An 18,806-nucleotide genomic window follows, 5' to 3' on the forward strand; every position below is an offset into this window, starting at 1 on the left:
TCTATTACGTTAATGAAAAAATGCAATGTCAATGCACAGGGCTAGAAATTTCGCGTAATATTTTTCTTAAAAAAAAAAAAAAAAAAATCTCGGAGAATTGTCAAGTCCAATTGTTGAATGTCAGCCAGGGTCAGTTTTCTTAATCGGCTGTATTTTGTGGTATTTAGCCGTTTGATGTTTAATCTAACCAATTGGTAAAACAATGAATCGGCCACATGGTATGATAAATCAATCTACTTTTGGCTTATATTACAACGTGTTAATTATTACTTGTTAATGAAGAAGTGTCGGCTACAACAACAGTCATACCTTAGTGCGAATACGGTGATTTTGATAATCCGGTAAAAAAACAAAACAAGCTAACTGATAATTCATACTAGGTTCAGTAAAATACGCCACGTGGTGAATGAAGATGATCTCAGCATGGTTTGCAAATCGCGCATCTTCAGCGCTCCGTCCGTGTGAATTCCAGGTTTCGGTAGATATTAAAATAATAACTGGATCATACATTGATGGATTCACTGACCAGTTGTTAGGTAAATTTAAATCTTCATTGAATATAATTCCCTGATAGAATACCGAATACACGGAGAGAGAAACAGTGGATATTTTCCCAACAGAATCTTGAATGTTGAATTCCAATGACAAGTGACATACCGATTGGAATTAGGTCAATAAACCAGTTCTAAATAGCGTTTACCGTTATGATTTTTTATTTCATATAAATGCTGACAGAGACTTTATTTTAAAAATATTATTGAAGGCTATATCATAGTCGTACAGAAGTTTATTTTATAGCATTTTCAGTTATGGTTGTCACGTGATTATTGTGCGGTTTGTCTATCATCGACGAATGAATAAAAACCTTTGCAAGTTACGTGACTAGTTACGTGATGGACAAAAGACTACAAATTGTGCTATGAAGAAATGCCATGGTGCTGTATCAGCTTAATTTGACTACTGCATTTTCTGGATATTACTTTTGACACAATTTAAGTGTTTACCAAAATCCCACCTGATTGGGTTTTTTTATCATTGTTTTAGATTATCACAATAAACACAATTTTGTTTTTTAGACAGTATTATTAATTAAGAGTCGGAGGATTCGCGCAGATTCCATATATGAGAATCCTCTTAGATTCTCGCAAAAAATGACGAATTTCTAGCCCTGAATGCAATGCAATTTCCAAAACGGAAAAATCAAAAAAGCTGAAAAACAATGCTTCACACTAAATTGGAAAAGATCTGTCACAAGATACACCCACATTTTGCAATAGATGGACAGAGAACAGGGAAAATCAGAGGGCTCATCCTCTCACTGTCAATCAAAATCAGTTATTCAAGATTTACCATTATAATTTAGTCTGTCATACACATGCTGACAAAGGCTCAGTTTTAAAACTGGCCAAGGCTATTGAATAGGGGGCTTATGTCGACTTTGCAACTCAAAGCAACTAGTTGCGGTCAGTTGCAAGTGTGCTTATGTCAATCATATCAGTAACTGAATTCAGAGCCCTTATGTTGACTCAGAACTGATAGTGAATTCGGTAAAATGTCTATAATTTTTGTTATTATAAATGAATATAAATGTCATCTTTGAGTCTCGATTACTGATCTGAATAGGCAGGTACAGCATACTATTATTAAAAACTCCCATACTGTTGACACGAGATAGCTAACTGACGTGAAAATTGAGACTACAGGTTTCGCATAGATGCTGCACATTCTTAAAAGCTATAACCCCCACATGTTTTGCTCACAATTGGACAAAAACAAGTGAGCGTGTATTTCAAACAGGCAGATAGGATCTGCTCGATTGGTATTTAAAACAAGACAAGTCAAATTTATTACAACGGTGCAATGTGATTTTTTTCCTTGAACAAAATGGCCTCTCTACGCTAGATTTTGTTTTTTTCGCATTATCATCAAACGTATTCAAGGTATTGATGTAATGAAACTATACACAAAGTTTCACCACTCTCATTCAATTAGAATCAAAGTAACCGAGCTCCAAAGTTTCGACCAGTCATATTGCTTATTGCTCTGCCTACCCTGAGCAGAAAATGCTCGTCTTTGAACTTCATCAATGGATTCACCTGTTAAACACCTACACCACGTTTGCACATTCTAGCTCAATTAGAAGGAGAGTTATGGTGTACCATGTGACCTCTAGAGGCTACACAACCTTCTTATTACATACTTTTACACTATTTGCGTTCAAGCCATGGACAGTTCCGGTCTCAACTAAGGTTGCAACGATACAGAAAAAAAATATCGTGATATCTAATGATATTGGTAAAATAAATTATCGCGATATCATGGATTATCGTCTGGAGTAAATTATCGCGATAATTAGAATTATCGTGCTTCAAAAATTCAATATCGTGATAATTACTGATATAAAATTTATATAACTTGAGGTGTATAAATGGATTAATGTATCTGGTGTATCCATTTGGTATTTAGCAATGTATGCGAGATGTCAGATGAAGTGAGACCTATATATATGCTGGGGTAAGATTATTCCTGTTGGTATCGTCACCTCAGATTATTCTATTCTGATCAGCTGGAATGCCCGGAATACCGAATAAATACTCATTAACTCAATATCTGGTTAACAGACTTGTCGGGTGTTCTTTTTAAACTAAAATATCCCCATATGAGTGACAGAAGAAATGCTCTTTTTCCTGTCAGCAGCAGTGTGTTTTCGAAGTCTGCCGAACTGTCATCAAAAATATTCTGATTGGCATTGACAGTTTCAAGCTCGGAAGCCATTTTATTCAAAGAATAAAAGAAATATTATCCAGACGATTTTTCAACGTAAAATATCAATGTAATTTTCAACGGACTGGGTAATCAACGATAAACCACCTCTTCCATGACTATGGCGACGTATATTGTCGTGTGCAGTTTAACTGCATCATTCCGAGTAGGGGTATCCTAAAATCCTTACCGTATAATATCAATTGTAATAAAAATTGTGGATGCCTTCTTCATGGGGGTTTGGGACCAGACTTTATCAAAGCGTAGCCAACACGTGTATGATAACGATTAATATTATTCAGTGAAATGTACTTGATACATGAGACTAATGTCTCAAAGTCTGTTGTGGAATTTGGAATAGATCTAGTGTTGGCATTTGTTACAATTTGATTTCTTTTTCATTTTTGGAGTATTTTGAACGGATTTAACGTGACTTTTGATCAAAAATGAAAGTATCGCGATATTTTTTAGAATTATCGCGATATATCGTGATAAAGCGATATTTGAGATTTCCAGACGATAATTTTATCACCTGACCTAATTATTGCGATATATCACCATCCCCGGGGTTTCGCGGCAACCTTAGTCTCAACTATCATCAGACTTCTAGAGGGTCCACAAGCTAAAATCACGATTTTTTTTGTACAATCAGGGGCCATAATCGAGGAAGTGATGGTCTGATGTGCCCAAATAGCAACAGGAACCGATATTTGGGGGACATAAACATATCTTTTAAGTTTCATCAAAGTCTGATAACCAGCGGGTGCCAGTCAGGATACGCCCACATTTTGCAAGAGATGGATAGAGAACAAGCTAAAAACAAACAGGATTTTTTGTACAATCAGGGGCAATAATCCAAAAATGTGCAAATATCAAAAGGGACAGAGATCTTTGGGATATAAAGATAAGTTTCATCAAAATCAGATCAAAATTGTGACCTCTAGAGGGTCCACAACCTTCATATTGCATACTTTTACACAATTTGCATACCAAGAGCGGCTATTTTGTTAGGCAGTTTCATTTCGATTTTCCCGAAATTTGAATTCAACCTTCATTATGGTGGAATGGTGATATATTTAAACGGTTTTAAAATCGGAAAAAATAATTGTGCAAGCTAAAAATGCGATTTTTCAAACAATCAGGAGCCATAATCCAGGAAGTTACGTTCTGATATGCGCGATTATCAAAAGGAACCAAGATCTTAGTGTGTAATAGTGATATATCTACAGGGACCACAAGCTAAAAACACGATTTTTCGTACAATCAGGGGTCATAATTCAGGAAGTTATGATCCAACATACGCAAATATCAACAGAAACTAAGATCTTTGGGTTATAAACATGTATGTCAAGTTTCATTAAAATCGGATCAAAATTGTGACCTCTAGAGGGTCCACAACCTTGATATACCAGATGTTATACACTATATGCGTACGAGGGCCGGCCATTTTGTCTGGCAATTTTGGCTCGATTTTCACGAAATTCAATCTCAATGAACATTACGGTGTAACAGTGATAATTCGACCGTTTTTTTTAAATCGGATAATAATTGTGACCTCTAGAGGGACCACAAGCTAAAAACATGATTTTTCATACAATCAGGGGCCATAATTCAGGAAGTTACCATCCGCTACGCCCGAATATCAAAAGGATACAAGATCTTTGGGTTATAAACATGCATTTCAAGTTTCATCAAAATCAGATCCAAATTGTGACCTCGAGAGGGTCCACAACCAGATGTTTAGGCTAATTGTGTACGAGGGGCGGCCATTTTGTCCGGCAATTTTCGTCTGATTTTCACAAAATTCATACTCAACCAAAATTACGGTGTAACGGTGATATATTTGAACGTTATATTAAATCGGATAAAAATTATGACCTCTATAGGGTCCACAAGCTAAAAACATGATTTTTCGTACAATCAGGGGCCATGATCCAGAAGTTATGGTCCGACATGCGCAAATATCGAAAGGATCCAAGATTTGGGGATTATAAACAAACATTTCAAATTTCATCAAAATTGGATAAAAATTGTGACTTCACGACTGTCAACAACCTTGGTATTACATACTTTTACACTATTTGTGTACAAGGAGTGGCCATTTTGTCCGGCAGATTCGGTTAGATTTTTACGAAATGCGAACTTAACCTTCATTGATATGTAGCGGTGATATATTTAAACGTTTTTAAAAATTGAATACAGATTTTGACATCAAGCAAAAAATTTGATTTTTCGAACAATCAGGAGCCATATTCAAGGAAGTTACATTCGAATATGCACGATTAACGAAAGGAACCAAGATCTTTGCGATATAAACATAAATTTAAAGTTTCATAAAAATCAGATCAAAATTGTGGCCTCTAGAGGGTCCAAAACCTTGATATAACATATTTATTACATTATTTGCGTACGAGGGGCGGCCATTTTGTCCGGCAGTTTTGGTCGGATTGTCACAAACTCATCCGTTTTTAGGGTGTGACCGTGATATATTCAAACAGTTTTTGAAATTGGATAAAAATTGTGTCCTCTAGAGGGACCACAAGCTAAAGCCTGATTTTTTGTACAATCAGGGAGCATAATTCAGGAAGTTATGATCCGATATGTGCAAATATCGAAAGGAACCAAGATCTTTGGGTTATAAACATGCACTTCAAGTTTCATCAAATCTGATGAAAATTTGACCTGTAGAGTGTCCACAAGCTAAAAACGTGATTTTTCGTACAATCAGGGGCCATAATCCATGAAGTCATGGTCCGATACATGCCAATATCGAAAGGAACCAAGATCTTTGGTAGATAGACCTATACTTCAAGTTTCTTCAAAACTGAATATTGTAATCTGCAGAGTGTCCACTAACAAATTGTGGACTGATGGAAGTCCAGACTTCCAGACGGACAGTGGCGACGGCATAATACGTCCATATGAAAATATGTGCACATAAAAAAAATAGGGTCATTTCATGTCAACTGCACAAATGCTTGTAAAGTGACCCCCTCAGAAAATTATGAAAAAAATATATGTTATAGTACAAATGCAAATTTATATCTAGCATTAATAGAAATATATTAACATGTTAAAAATCTTGAAATTTCTGTGTTTTTGATATTGAATCATAAATAATAGTATTCCCCCGTTCTGATAATGTGATATACAGTAGAATCTGCATTAAGCAGCCACCCAAGGGAATTTTCACAACTGACCGCTTAACGGGAGTGGCCTCTTAATAAAATCTCGTTGCTTTTTGTGTCGACATAAATTAAATATTACGCTTGGATGCATTGGAAGCGGTAAATTTGGCCGACGCTGAATCTTGCGCCAAACGAAAATTCTTTACTCAAATCTCGGACATAACTTAACGGGAGTGGCCTCTTAATAAAATCTCGTTGCTTTTTGTGCCGACATAAATTAAATATTACGCTTGGATGCATTGGAAGCGGTAAATTTGGCCGTCGCTGAATCTTGCGCCGGACGAAAATTCTTTACTCAAATCTCGGACATAACTTCTGTAAACTTGTCATTTTGTACCAACCTTCGATACTACTGTCTACCATTGTGATGCATTCGATAATATTTATCCATTTTTGTGAAGAAAATCGATGAATTCATTTTATTTTATCAAAAAAGCACATGAACAAAAAACATCGCTAATTTTATCTCCTATTTACAGGGGTGTAACTCTGTATGTAATATTATAGGAGGCGCTAAGAGAGATACTAGATGATCGTGACAAAACTCGGTACTTTTATTTTATTCAATCAGTATCAAATAATGTGTCGTTACGCGTGAAAACAATGATCAGGTTAGTCGTTTAATAAAACAAAAGATTAATTAACAGATAATCCCGGGTTGATTGTTATGTTTACATTTCTTTTTACCTGATCAGTGGGGGTCCAGTTAATTAACTACTACTCACGGGATTAGCGGGGGTGTTACAAAGAACGACAAGATGGTATCATTCAACAATGGCCGTTGAATGGGCGATGTTTTGTTGAATTTATTAGTAAAATAGTGACCGTTGGCCGCGTTAGAGGAGTGACCATTGAATAAAGAGATGAAACAACAGAATTTCTACGGGGGGAATTTATCGTGACCGCTTACAAGGAGATGTCGCTGAATAGGAGTGGCTGCTCATACAGATTCTACTGTAGATGCATAATTGTTAAGTGTGCAGAAAATGTTCTTATAAGGTTTTGTTTCATGATGATCAGGTAATTAGAACTACATGTATACAAGCAATCCATTCAAATCCGCAAAAAATGAAAAAAATCCCAATTTACTGTTCAAATTTAATAAAAAAAAAAATGAGAGAGTAAAATATCAAAGATGGACCTTTCATCACTGATAGACACGTTTACATGCAACATTTTCCCAAAGTTTCATATTTTTCATGGAAGGCTCCTCTATATGGCTATCGTTTGAAAAAGAATGATTTAAGCTATTTTCCTGTGTGAATCGATTTTCAAAGCTAATTTGACAAGAAACCAACGAAGATACAACTTTTAATAATGTCTGTTCACACAATACCCATTTGATACATTATACATGTGATAAGTAACAACTTCTAATACAGTGTAGTAAAATGTCTACACTGTATCAAAATATTGATAGGTTTTTGCACAAGTATCACTTTGGCACTTCAGGCACTCCATACACAGTTGACGGTACATTTTCTGTAAAATGTAATGGTAAATTCTTATTTATATAACATTCTGTTAGAAACCCCATAATTTCAAGAATATAAATTGACTAGAAGTAGGGGTCTGTGCTAATAGTCGATTCCTTTGGTACAGTGTTTATTTAAAACTTGTGGAGAAGTATCAAAATTAATAATAAAAAAAAAATTTGGACCCCCGACGCCCCTAACCCCCATGTACATACCCCCTGAATATGGGTACCCGTAAATTAGTCAAAATAGCAGTTTTTCTGTCATTTCACCACTAACAAGTTTATTTAGAATGCCTTTCACAGGTTCATATGTAGGTTTTTGTGGTCTGCAAGTCTGAATGTGAAATTTAAAATGACCCGCGACAATCCAATATAGCGGCAATCCAATATGAAGGCCAAAATGGCACCGCAAATATGTATTTTTTGCCTTTTGAACAAAAATAGTGTTGTAATATGTCAACTACTATGTTTTCGAGGGCATAGAATCTGAATTTGTGGTGATTTCAAACAAAAAAGAAACCACTAACAACATATTTATCATGTGGTGAAATATTCATCAATACGATTACATAATATCATTATTTTGGCAAAGTTAAGCTATCTCGGAGTGAATTCAAATCACTCATCGTTACATCTGCTTTACAATTGAGATTGCTTACATGGGCCTTCAAATTGGCGATTTTTTATGGTCCTTTAATAAACGGAATCTGTCACTTTGTTAAGGTACTGATATGATTGTATCTCGAGCATATCTTACTTCGATATACAGACGCTTTTGCATGTCCTACGTCTAATCACCTACATATGAACCTGTGAAAGGCATTCTAAACAAATTTGTTAGTGGTGAAATGACAGAAAAACTGATATTTTCTCTAATTTGAGGTACCCCATTTTCAGGGGGTATGTACATGGGGGTCAGGGGTTAAATTTTTTTCTGTATTATGGATTTTGTTACTCCTCCACATATTTTAAGCGCCGTACCCTAGGCTTCCAGAATATTTGTTGAATAACACCCCCCCCCCCTACTAGAAGGAATAAAATCAGATCACAAAAATCAAATCATAACAGTAGTTTCAAAGGGTACCCCAATTCAAATGGTCATATCTCAGTCAATATTTATGCTAGAGTCATATAAATTTGCAGTTGATGTAAGACTGTATGTACATGTACTATAACATATATTTTTTTCATAATTTTCTGAGGGGGTCACCTTCCAAATTTTTGAGAATTTGGTCCACTTGACATGGAATGACCCAATATCGGGAGAGAGGGGTAACTCCAAAACGGACAACTGCGTAATGCAGAGTATCAATAGACTTTGTACAATCATGAACCTAATGCTTCTCACCTAACTGGATAAAGCAGTTGCCATGCAAGATTACGCCTACATTTTGTAAAAAATGGCTCATCCAATAATTGTCTCAATGCTTCACATTGGATTTGAAAAAAAAAAAGGGTTAAAAAAATGATTCGAGATTTACTGTAATCATTTACATGCCGACATAGGATCAGTTTAAAAAAAAAATGTTGTCCCTTGGTTAAGGCTATTGTATAGTTGTAAGGACTTGTCCATATTGGTGACAATGAACAATTATCAAAATATACATCTTTACTATGTTGATTATAATATCAATATTCTACAGTCTACTCGAAAGGAACCAAGATCTTTGGGAGACAAACCCACATCTCAAGTTTCGTCATAATTAGATAAAAATTGTGACCTTTAGACTGTCCACAAACAAATTGTGGATGGACGGACAGGGACAATGAAAACATACATGTGGGTGGATAAAAATGAGAAAAAAGCTCCCACAAAAAACTCTTCTTAATTATATTGCAAGAGTAATTTTACATTTTCTTGAATTAAGGAGAGCCAAATTGTATTTATGCTTCAGTCAAGAATGATCTTGACAAAAATAATGCCACTATGAAAGTTTTTGACATCTAATCAATTCACAATTTAAGAACAACAACAACAAAAGGATTGTTAAAGTGCCTATCAATAGCCGCATTTTTTGTATATTTGTGGATTGTTTGTCGAAAATGACCATTGAGATTATACTTAACTACCCGGTACAATGAAAATATAAGATACTTACCCAAGTTTCTCTCTTTCCTGCCTTTTCCACAAATATAAGATGTGTGGTGGTCAAGTAAAGAATACCTGTAGTGGGTTTTTTCACATTGAATTTATCTAAAAGCTTTACACCTTCTACCTGAAACACATCATATACTGCAGAAAGAGCTTTCACCTTAAGTTTTTCGCCATGTTACATTTGCAAGATGTAAAATATTCTCCAGAAAAAAAAAGCTACATTTGTTTAATTCTTGTATTTAATAAATGTGAGCAGCTTCTGATACCACTTGAAATTCCATAGAGCAGTTTTGCTTTTATACCGATATTTGCAAACACCTACAGAGATACACATGCAAGAAAAAAAAAGAACCTTGAGCGGACCGAGCCAATAAATAATCTTTTTCTACGTGTAGCTCTTTAAACCTTGATATACAAATATATATCTATGTTTTTATATAATAACGAACATTAAACTATAACACATACTTATGGAAGAACAATTACTGATTTATTTAGGCGATGCTACAAAAAGTATTCTCTCAACGTTTTCAAGCAAGTACCGTACTCTTCGAAACGTCGCCTAAATAAATCAGTAATTATTCTTCCATCAGTAGTCTATGTGTTATAATTTATTGCTTTATCCAGTTATTAAATGCCTCTAAAAGATTAATAACAGACATGCTGATTGTGCCTTTTGAAATTTTATAACATTTTATATATACCGGTAATATATAATATAATATATTGACAAATCAGTAGTAACATTAACTGAGATCTTTGGGAGATAAACCTATATTTCAAGTTTTGTCAAAATCAGATAAAAATTGTGAAACTGTACAGTGTACACAAACAAATTGTGGACGGTTGGACAGAGGCGACAACAATATACGTACACATGAAAATGTGGGCGTATAAAAATGATGAGGAATTGTTGGCTCACTAGCCCAGCAGTGTTCCATCTGTGTGGGCCAAGAAAGATCATCTCTGGGTTTTTCGTTGTGGTTTGCCTTTGTCAGTGATGCATGACGGAGGATCTGGCAAGGGAAAACATAATGGATGGGACGGAAAACCGATGTCCCATGTAACCTACAGATGGCATGCACGTAAAAGAACCTTGAACAGTTGGAATTTGATACAAAATTTCTCTCTCATAGCTCAGTCTATCTCTACAACTGTCTTCATTAGCCCAGTGGGAGCAGAAAAGTTGGACGTTAAACCTTTTATTATTTCATTTTGGATAGGGCAATTATAATAGAATAGAAGTGGCAATGTTATTGAGAATGAGAATTAGAAGGAAAAAAAATCTCGTCAAACTCTAGGTCACAGTGTGACAGTATATACCTTTGGGGTTTTTATGTACCGGTATTCCATATTTTGAGTTGAGATGATGGGTCTCTCTTTCAGTTTGACTGTTGGCTTCCTCCTTCCTTATTTGTCGTGTTTTAAATCCACTGTCGACTGCTCTCTAGATCACTATTGTCACTAGACGAAGACACCGAAATCAACCTGTCATACAATAAGAAAATTCGCTGGATGACTGTGACTGCAGTGAAATCACGTGCTTGGTATGGCCATAGATCGTATGTGGATTATAGACGTTATTGAGTATGGGCTTATCTTAGCCGTCGATAAATAAAATAAATTTTTAGTAATATAGCGACATATTTCTCGGTGGATCAGTAGTAAACATTCGCTTGGCCGCTACTATCATTGAAAGGGAAGACACCGGTGTGGCAGTTTCAGATGGTTCCTGGTGTGTGATTACCGTTTGGCGCATGCGCAGTTGTAGGAGTCAACTCACACCGTTACAGTCGCGGTGTGCATTGACTCCTCGTGATAGGATTTCCCCTAAGATATTCTTACGGTCAAATCAATATATAGACAATTATGTACCGATATTTACAGTATTACCACCACGAGAGGATGCAAATTGACGATCACGAACGATAGAAGTATCAATTTCAAGCCAATCAACTTAGATCCGTTGATCGTGTAACTACTCATCACTAAAACAACAGCTAATCACGATAACAAGTATGTTTATTAATGACAAAACTCTAATCAAGTACATGATATACTTTTTCCTGTACTGCAAGGAACCAACTCGCACCGCAGGAAGTAGACATAGTTTCGTTGTTAAGGCAAACATCAGTTTCAGACATGCGCAAGTGCCCAGGAGAAAACACACACCAGGAGTCAACTCAAACTATCACACCGGTCACAGGTGTGACACTGACAGTGTGAGATGGTCCCTGCGCAGTTGTAGGATTCAGCACACACCGTTATAGACGCGGTGTGCTTTGATTCCCCGTGATAGGATTTCTCCTAAGATTATCTTACGGTCAAATTGGGTTCCACACTATTATCTACCAATATTTACAGTATTAACATCAGGAGATGTGAGCTGACTATTAAAACCGCCCATGCGCTAAACTGTAATTACACACCAGGAACCATCTCACACTGTTACACAGGTGATTATTCTACCCGGTGGCTACAATCACTGGAAGGAAAGATATTTTTTTCTTCAAAAAAATGTTATAGAATTTAATTTGCAGATGGAAAAAAGTTAATAACGCGAGCGCATTCAGCCGTACCGATGTCATCCCTCTCAGTGATTGTAGTGGCCTAGCGAATATTCACTGCTGATTATATTTACTAGTGGTCAGTGTGAAACTGATTGAAACTATTTTACATATTTTAACACTCGGTCAACCAAAGGACTCCGAATGCATGAGTCGCTTATATCAACATCAAAGTACATTTTGTACTAAGAAGAAGAGGTGGGCCTACTGCGGTGGTCGTAGTAAGTGAAAGAACATGATATGACGTAGGCATAGTCAAACACCACTTCCAGTTCCATTCTTCTAGTTTAAAGTTATGAAAGATCAGAGCCTTCATCATAAATAATATTAATAAACTAATTTTGTCCCGTATATAATGAACACTATTTAACTTAGAACTAGTTCTTATTATGGCACTGTTTGAAATAACCTCCAGTAGTCCAGTCCAGAAAAATGAAAAGTAAAGTTCATTGATGATGGTAAAATTAGATATCCCTACGCATAGTTCTCTAATGAAAAATCAGCCTGTTTGCTTGTATTTGCGACAAAGTTCATCAAAACATGAAACTGTTGGTGATGAGATGAGGTGATAAAGTTTTAATATTTTTGACCACTTGTTGCAACTGTAAGTAACCAATCATGATTTTTTCGCTCGCTGTCGGCATTGGTTTATTTTAAGCACACAAATGATTACTGCGAAACGGTTGCCTGTCAGTCCCTGTGAACGCCTGTACAATTTAAATGAACATTTTAGTGAGAAAATAAGACAAAGTTTAGGTAAAGAGGGGAAACAGAATTGGAATTTTTGAAGAAATTAGATTGTATCTGTTTACCTAAATTTCGTTTTGTCTCATATCGCAGAGGTTCTAAATTTCTGAGTTACCCTATATTCCAGGAGAACTTAACTCACAATTGACCTAGAGAAATCTCGATACATTTTCTCTGACAGCAATAACAATCTTAAAAAAGGTTTTTCTACTTATTGTTAAGAGTGTCATGTTGTTCTTATTCTCGATACTGAAGGGAATGTGAACTCTTCATTGTGTCAAAAATCAAGACTGTAGCTGAAACGTGATTGATTTTAATCAATTCCATTATTGAATAGGCCCATGTGCTCAAATATTAATATTATGCTCCCTGTCGAGTATGATGTCAGCTTTTGTACCCTTGGTTTGTGAAATTTCATTCTGGTTTTTTTTTGGTGGGGGGGGGAGTGGATGAATAAACGAACACAGGACACCTGTAAGAATCGGACTTGGTGTCTATAGAATGAGAACAGTGTGACGTCATAAACCTCTAACATCCTAGTCTCCATGATATCCGCTTCTGGTCAAGGGTTTTCAGGAGGATTCACAGCATTTTAAGGTGTAAATTGTCACATTGATAACTCCTAAACCCCTTAATGGATTTCGGTGGATTTTCAGTATGATGTACAGGGAAAGGTCCTCTACCATTTGTTACCAAAAAACCTCCTACAGGAATTTGTGGTGGGTGGACCCCCATATTGGCGTATTTTGGCTAGACTGAAGTAGAACCTGGATTTCTTGAAGACATAAAGCTGCTCAATCTATACAGATCTACATTTCGTTTCGTTTTTTTATATTTTTGTTGGCTTACATACACTACATGAAGTCCTGACCAGTTGTACTTTATAGTAGAAGGTCGCATCAGAGGTCATACAAGCGGTTTTTGACCCTATGACATCAGACATTTGATTAACCAATCAGCATTGATGTTTCTAGTGGGCTACCCACAGTTCAGTGCACCTCACGCCTAAAACTCGCCGTAACAGACTGTTTCTTTAGCTAATCCCTCCCATCATCCAGAACATGTCAATGATAACGCTGGTTACATAATTCTTCCAAATCCTAGTGTAGTAAAGACAAGTAAAACGAAATTTTGAACTATAAAAAACAAAACGAAATAGGATCTGTGTTTTAATCTGACAGATTGAAAGCTGTTGTTTTATTCAAGACAAATGAAAAGAGATAAAATGGGGTTTAACATCCTACTTTTATGCAGTGTGCTAAGAGGGAAATTTTGCCCTTGCCAGACACTGACATGGGAGAACCATGCCAGAAAATCATGCTTGCCAGACACTGACATGGGAGAACCATGCCAGAAAATCATGATTTTCAAGAAAAAGCTGCTGTGTGGGCGTATTTCCAAGTATTGCATGGCTATTTTTTTCATATTTGCTGTAAAGCATTGGTGTCTTGAGATGACAAACTTTATTGATATTCAACGTTCCCCTCCCTTGAGGTACCCCTCTTTCCAAAACCTTAACATGAAAGAGGCTACAGTATTTAACAGATTTTTGTCCCCCGCCTTTCGAAGAAAGCAGGGGACTATTAAAATGAGTTCGTTCATCTGCCTGTCTGTCTGTCCATCACACTTTTTGGGACACAATAACTCTCTAATTGAGAGTTTAAACTTGATGTTTATTAGGCCAATGCCTTGATGGAGTTCGAAGATGAGCATTTTCTCCTTAGGGTAAGCAGAGATAAGCAATTTGATTGGTTGATGCTTTGGGACACGATAACTTTAGTTCTGATTAAGTGAGAGTGATGAAACTTGGTGTATACACGTAGTTTCATTACATCATTACCTTGACTAAATTCGATAATGAGCATTTTCTGCTTAGAGCGATAGGCAATTTGATTGGCCGAGAATATGGAACACATTAACTCTCCTTCTAATTGAGCTAGAAGGTTCAAACTTGGTGTAGGTGTTTATTAATAGGCAAATGCCTTGATGGAGTTCGATGATAAACATCGTCTGCTTATGGTAAGTAGAGATTGGTTGATGCTTTGGGGCCAATAACTTTGATTTTAATTAAGTGAGAGTGATGAAACTCCGTGTTTAGATTCATTTATAATTACCATGACTAAGTTTGATGATGAGAATTTTCTGCTTAGGCTAAGGATCGATAAGGAATTTGATTGGTCAAGACTTTGGAACATAACAACTCTGCTTTTAATTGAGGTAGAATGTTTAAACTTGATGTTGATGTTCATTAGGTGAATGTCTTGATTCTATCTGATAGATTGATGAAACTTAGTGTATAGTTGATAATCAGTTTGATTGCTTGATATATTTGAAAAAAATAAATGTGCGATTTATTAATATGTGTCATCTATTTATTTTGGGATTTCGGCGGCGGACATCAGCCTCACTGTTGGCTTGTTTTCAATCTTACAGTGAAACATTGGGGTCATGAGAAGATGAATTATATCAACAGCATTTCTGTCCTGACAAAATTTTCTCATAGCACACCGCATGGCCCAGTTGCTGCAGAAAAGTAGGATGTTTAACTCCATTTCATTTCATATTCATATTGAAAAGTTTTGCTTTTATTGGTCAGAACACATTAAAACAAAATTATTAGTTAATAAATGCAGTGGTAAAATTGGGTGAGTTGAAGATGCAAATTCCTAGTTTTGAGGGGGGGGGGGGAGGGGAGGTAACCTGTATGCTTTAGATCATAAAGTCTGTCATTGAGTCAAGTGGCATTATTTAGATCTAGTATTTGATAAGGAGTATGGGTTACCTCTCACTGCTAAAGAACCCTATGCACTAGCAAATTATGAAACAATTTTTTTACCATGGCCTATGTTTGTCACGAAATGACCCAGTTTGTGGACGTTCACCCCATTTCTCACACTCTCTCATCCTGGAAGTTTTGACTCTGAAGTGGTCTACCAGGAAGTGCAATTAAAACTGCAAGATTATTCACTAGGTAATTTGTCAATATGAAAGACCTATCTCGAAAATAAAAAATGTTTTTGATTTGAAAACACTTTTCTTTGTTGATGTTGAGTCAATGAATGAATGATGTAGTGTATGTTTTGCTGATCAAATCCCATAATTTTTTTTTTTTTTTAGTCTGATAAGAAATATTGAAGTCATGGACAATGAATGATGTGTATGTTTTGCTGATCAAATCCCATAATTTTTTTTTTTTTTTTTAGAAATATTGAAGTCATGGACAATGATGACAGCCATGTTGATGCCTCTTCAACAAGATGGACATATATAGATAAACCTGGTGAGAAAACGCAAAATGTTGTTCACATACTTGAGCTACCCATAGACCACGGAAAAAAGGATCCTTATACCTCATCAAATAGTCTGACAATCAGCTGGACTAAACAGGCTATTTTAGATTTGATATCTCTGCACCAAGAACATGATGATTTTTTTCATAGCTCAGAGTACAAGAAGAAGTCTGTCTGGGAAATGATTGCAAGGCGCTTAAGAGAGTTAGGTTATTCCTATTCATGGGTTCAAGTAGAGAATAAATGGAAATCATTGACAAAAACCTATCGAGATGTGGTGAATTATAACCATAAAAATGCTCAAATGATTCCAAGAACATGCCCCTTTTATAAAGAACTTTCTGAGGCATATGAGTACACTCCTGCAACAAGTACAAATATATCATCTGCTTCAAATGCGGTGACACCAACTATTATACAAATTAAAACCATAAAAAGAGATGCAAACTTTTTATCAGACTGTGATAAATGTGAACCAGACAGAAAAAAAAAATACATAAACAATCAAGCAAAAACAGATCTACAAGAACTTAGCTCTATAATAAAATCGTTTAATGAAGAAAGAAAAAGACAAGATAAAGCCAAGCTAGATAGGCTTGAAAAAATGCACCGAGAAAAAATGGACATGTTTTCATCATTCTTGAAAGTATTTCAGGACAGTTTAAAGAAATGATCAACTTTTGTTCAGAGATCAGCAGACTGACTTAGCCTGACGTGCAAATGATTTTCATCAAAAATAATGCACAGCACTTATAGAAATAGAAATGAAATAATGACCTGGTACAAATTTGCCAGGTGATAATAAAAAACTTGCATTCTTTTTTATACACCCACATTTTTATGTGGATGTATATTGTCGTCGCCCCTTTCCGTCCACAATTTATTTGTGGATACTCTATGGGTCACAATATGTATACGCCCACCATGAAATGTGATTGTATAATGTCGTCTCCGCTGCGGTCCGTCCATCGTCCACGATTGATTGTGGACGCTCAAGAGTAGTGCTCCTACGGTTAGGACTTTTTTGTTATTCGAATAGCCGTAGCTATTAATCGGTTAGTAACCGTTAACCGCATGGTATCAATTTTAAACATAAAACAGAGCTTGTCAGGAGGTGCGAGTCATTACTTGTGCACACGCTATACTCGCCTAAAAGGCATTACACGCGCAAAAATGTCAGGAATTTTTTCAGACATGTACAATTCTTTAATGAAAATTTAAACTATCTAAGGCCGTAATTATTTATTTACCTGGTTAACTTGGTTCATTTGAAACATTTTTTAATTCTATATAACGATAATATACAAAACAATACTCTATTTCCCTTCGTACGTGACAGATGGCGATAATATTACGATTACACAATGTTACTAAGAATAGAATAAAGTAAATTGGAAGGCGTCTATTGATTGGACAATAAAAAAATAAATCCTCGCTTGCAAGTAGAATTTTTATGATTGGTTAATTTAACTAAAAACCAAAGTAGAATTCTTGCGAGAAATTACGAGATATGAAACGTGTTGAATGTCATAACGAATCTAGTATAATGTCATTTTCTAGCCTTTATGATTATATTTTGAATGGTGGTTACGTTTTGAAGTAAATAATAAACAAGGTAGAATATAGTTAGAAATGCCGAGAAGTATTTAGATTGGATTAACAATAGCAAAAGTCAGAACAAGGTCTGTTGACTTTGCCGTATGACTACGACGAGTGCTATTAATAGTATTATTTTTTAGCAGTCGACATTTGAACCGTTTAACCGCCCAGTATTTCACCGTTACACCGTAATGTTGGTTGAGTTAGTGAAAATCGGACCAAAACTGCCAGACAAACTAGCCGCCCCCAGTACGCATAAAGTGTAAAGTATGTTACACCAAAGTTGTGTACCCTATAAGGTCACAATTTTTATCCAATTTAAAAAAAACAAAAAAAAACGTTCAAATATATAAACATTACACCTTATTGTTGGTTGAGTTCGGACCAAAACTGCCGGACAAAATGGACACCCCTCGTACGCAAAAGACTGTAATACCAAGGTTGTGGACCCGCTAGAGGTCACCATTTTTCATCCGATTATGATGAAATCTGAAAGATATGTTTATAGCCAAAAGATCTTGGTTACTTTTGATATTCGCGCATATCAGACCATAACTTCCTGGATTTATGGCCCCCGATTGCTTTTTTAGCTTGTTCTCTATCCATCTCTTGCAGAATATGGGCAATCTTGCCTGGCAACTGCTTGTTACTTTCAAACGATTGCCTGGAAGTTGCGGTATTTTTCTGGTCTTACAGACCAATACTAATAAATTTATTATTGTTCTTAATTCCATTAATGGGATGAGACTTAATTTTGTTTTGCAAAACCATGTATATGCTATTTAAAAGGGCAGTACCAGATATATTTTATTGAATAAAGCTCAAAAGTTCTATATGGAAGCCTTGTACAACCCTTTGTTCTAGTTCAAAGCAAATATCTGAGGCTCATTGATATCGATATCCAGTTTTCTGGTAGAATCTGAGACATGTGTCTTGACTAGCAGCCACCTCGTGCCTAGATAAACATCTCTATTACACACTGACATATTTCCACTGCATTTGATTACTAATTAATGAACAGTATGTAATACGAAGGTTGTGGACACTCTACATTTCACAATTTTTATCCGATTGTGATTG

At 35.8% G+C, this 18,806-nt stretch overlaps 2 protein-coding genes across 6 annotated transcripts in view; one reads left to right on the forward strand and one right to left on the reverse strand.

Annotated features, from left to right (window-relative positions):
- The window catches only part of LOC126829628 (myotubularin-related protein 6), a 70,088-nt gene extending 58,859 nt beyond the window's left edge, over positions 1-11,229 (reverse strand). The window contains exons 1-2 of the mRNA XM_050559608.2: positions 10,847-11,229; positions 9,528-9,644 (exon numbers count right to left, since the gene is read on the reverse strand). Coding sequence (XP_050415565.2) covers positions 9,528-9,644; positions 10,847-10,876 — 147 coding nt within the window. The 5' untranslated portion in view covers positions 10,877-11,229. The remainder of the gene's footprint in view (positions 1-9,527; positions 9,645-10,846) is intronic.
- Positions 11,230-11,714: 485 nt separating this feature from the next.
- On the forward strand, positions 11,715-18,559 carry LOC126829643 (uncharacterized). Of its 5 annotated transcripts, none has more exons than XM_050559646.2 (3): positions 11,715-12,311; positions 15,271-15,370; positions 16,041-18,559. In XM_050559646.2, the coding sequence occupies exons 1-3, from the start codon at positions 12,239-12,241 to the stop codon at positions 16,798-16,800; spliced, it is 933 nt and encodes a 310-aa protein (XP_050415603.1). In that variant the 5' UTR covers positions 11,715-12,238; the 3' UTR covers positions 16,801-18,559. The 5 variants fall into 5 exon arrangements, with proteins under 5 accessions (XP_050415603.1, XP_050415606.1, XP_050415609.1 ...); XM_050559648.2 differs by lacking the exon at positions 11,715-12,311 and adding an exon at positions 12,572-12,694; XM_050559649.2 differs by lacking the exon at positions 15,271-15,370 and having other exon boundaries at positions 11,716-12,311.
- The last annotated feature ends 247 nt before the right edge of the window (positions 18,560-18,806 follow it).

This window comes from Patella vulgata, chromosome 8, assembly GCF_932274485.2.
Source record: "Patella vulgata chromosome 8, xgPatVulg1.2, whole genome shotgun sequence".
Lineage (NCBI taxonomy): Eukaryota > Metazoa > Mollusca > Gastropoda > Patellidae > Patella > Patella vulgata.

Coding starts and splice junctions, on each gene's coding strand:
- LOC126829643 (XM_050559646.2), top strand. CDS start 12,239: ATGAGTCGCTTATATCAACATCAAAGTACATTTTGTACTAAGAAGAAG. Junction 12,312..15,270: donor GGCCTACTGCGGTGGTCGTA/GTAAGTGAAAGA, acceptor TCAATCTTACAG/TGAAACATTGGGGTCATGAG. Junction 15,371..16,040: donor GGCCCAGTTGCTGCAGAAAA/GTAGGATGTTTA, acceptor TTTTTTTTTTAG/AAATATTGAAGTCATGGACA.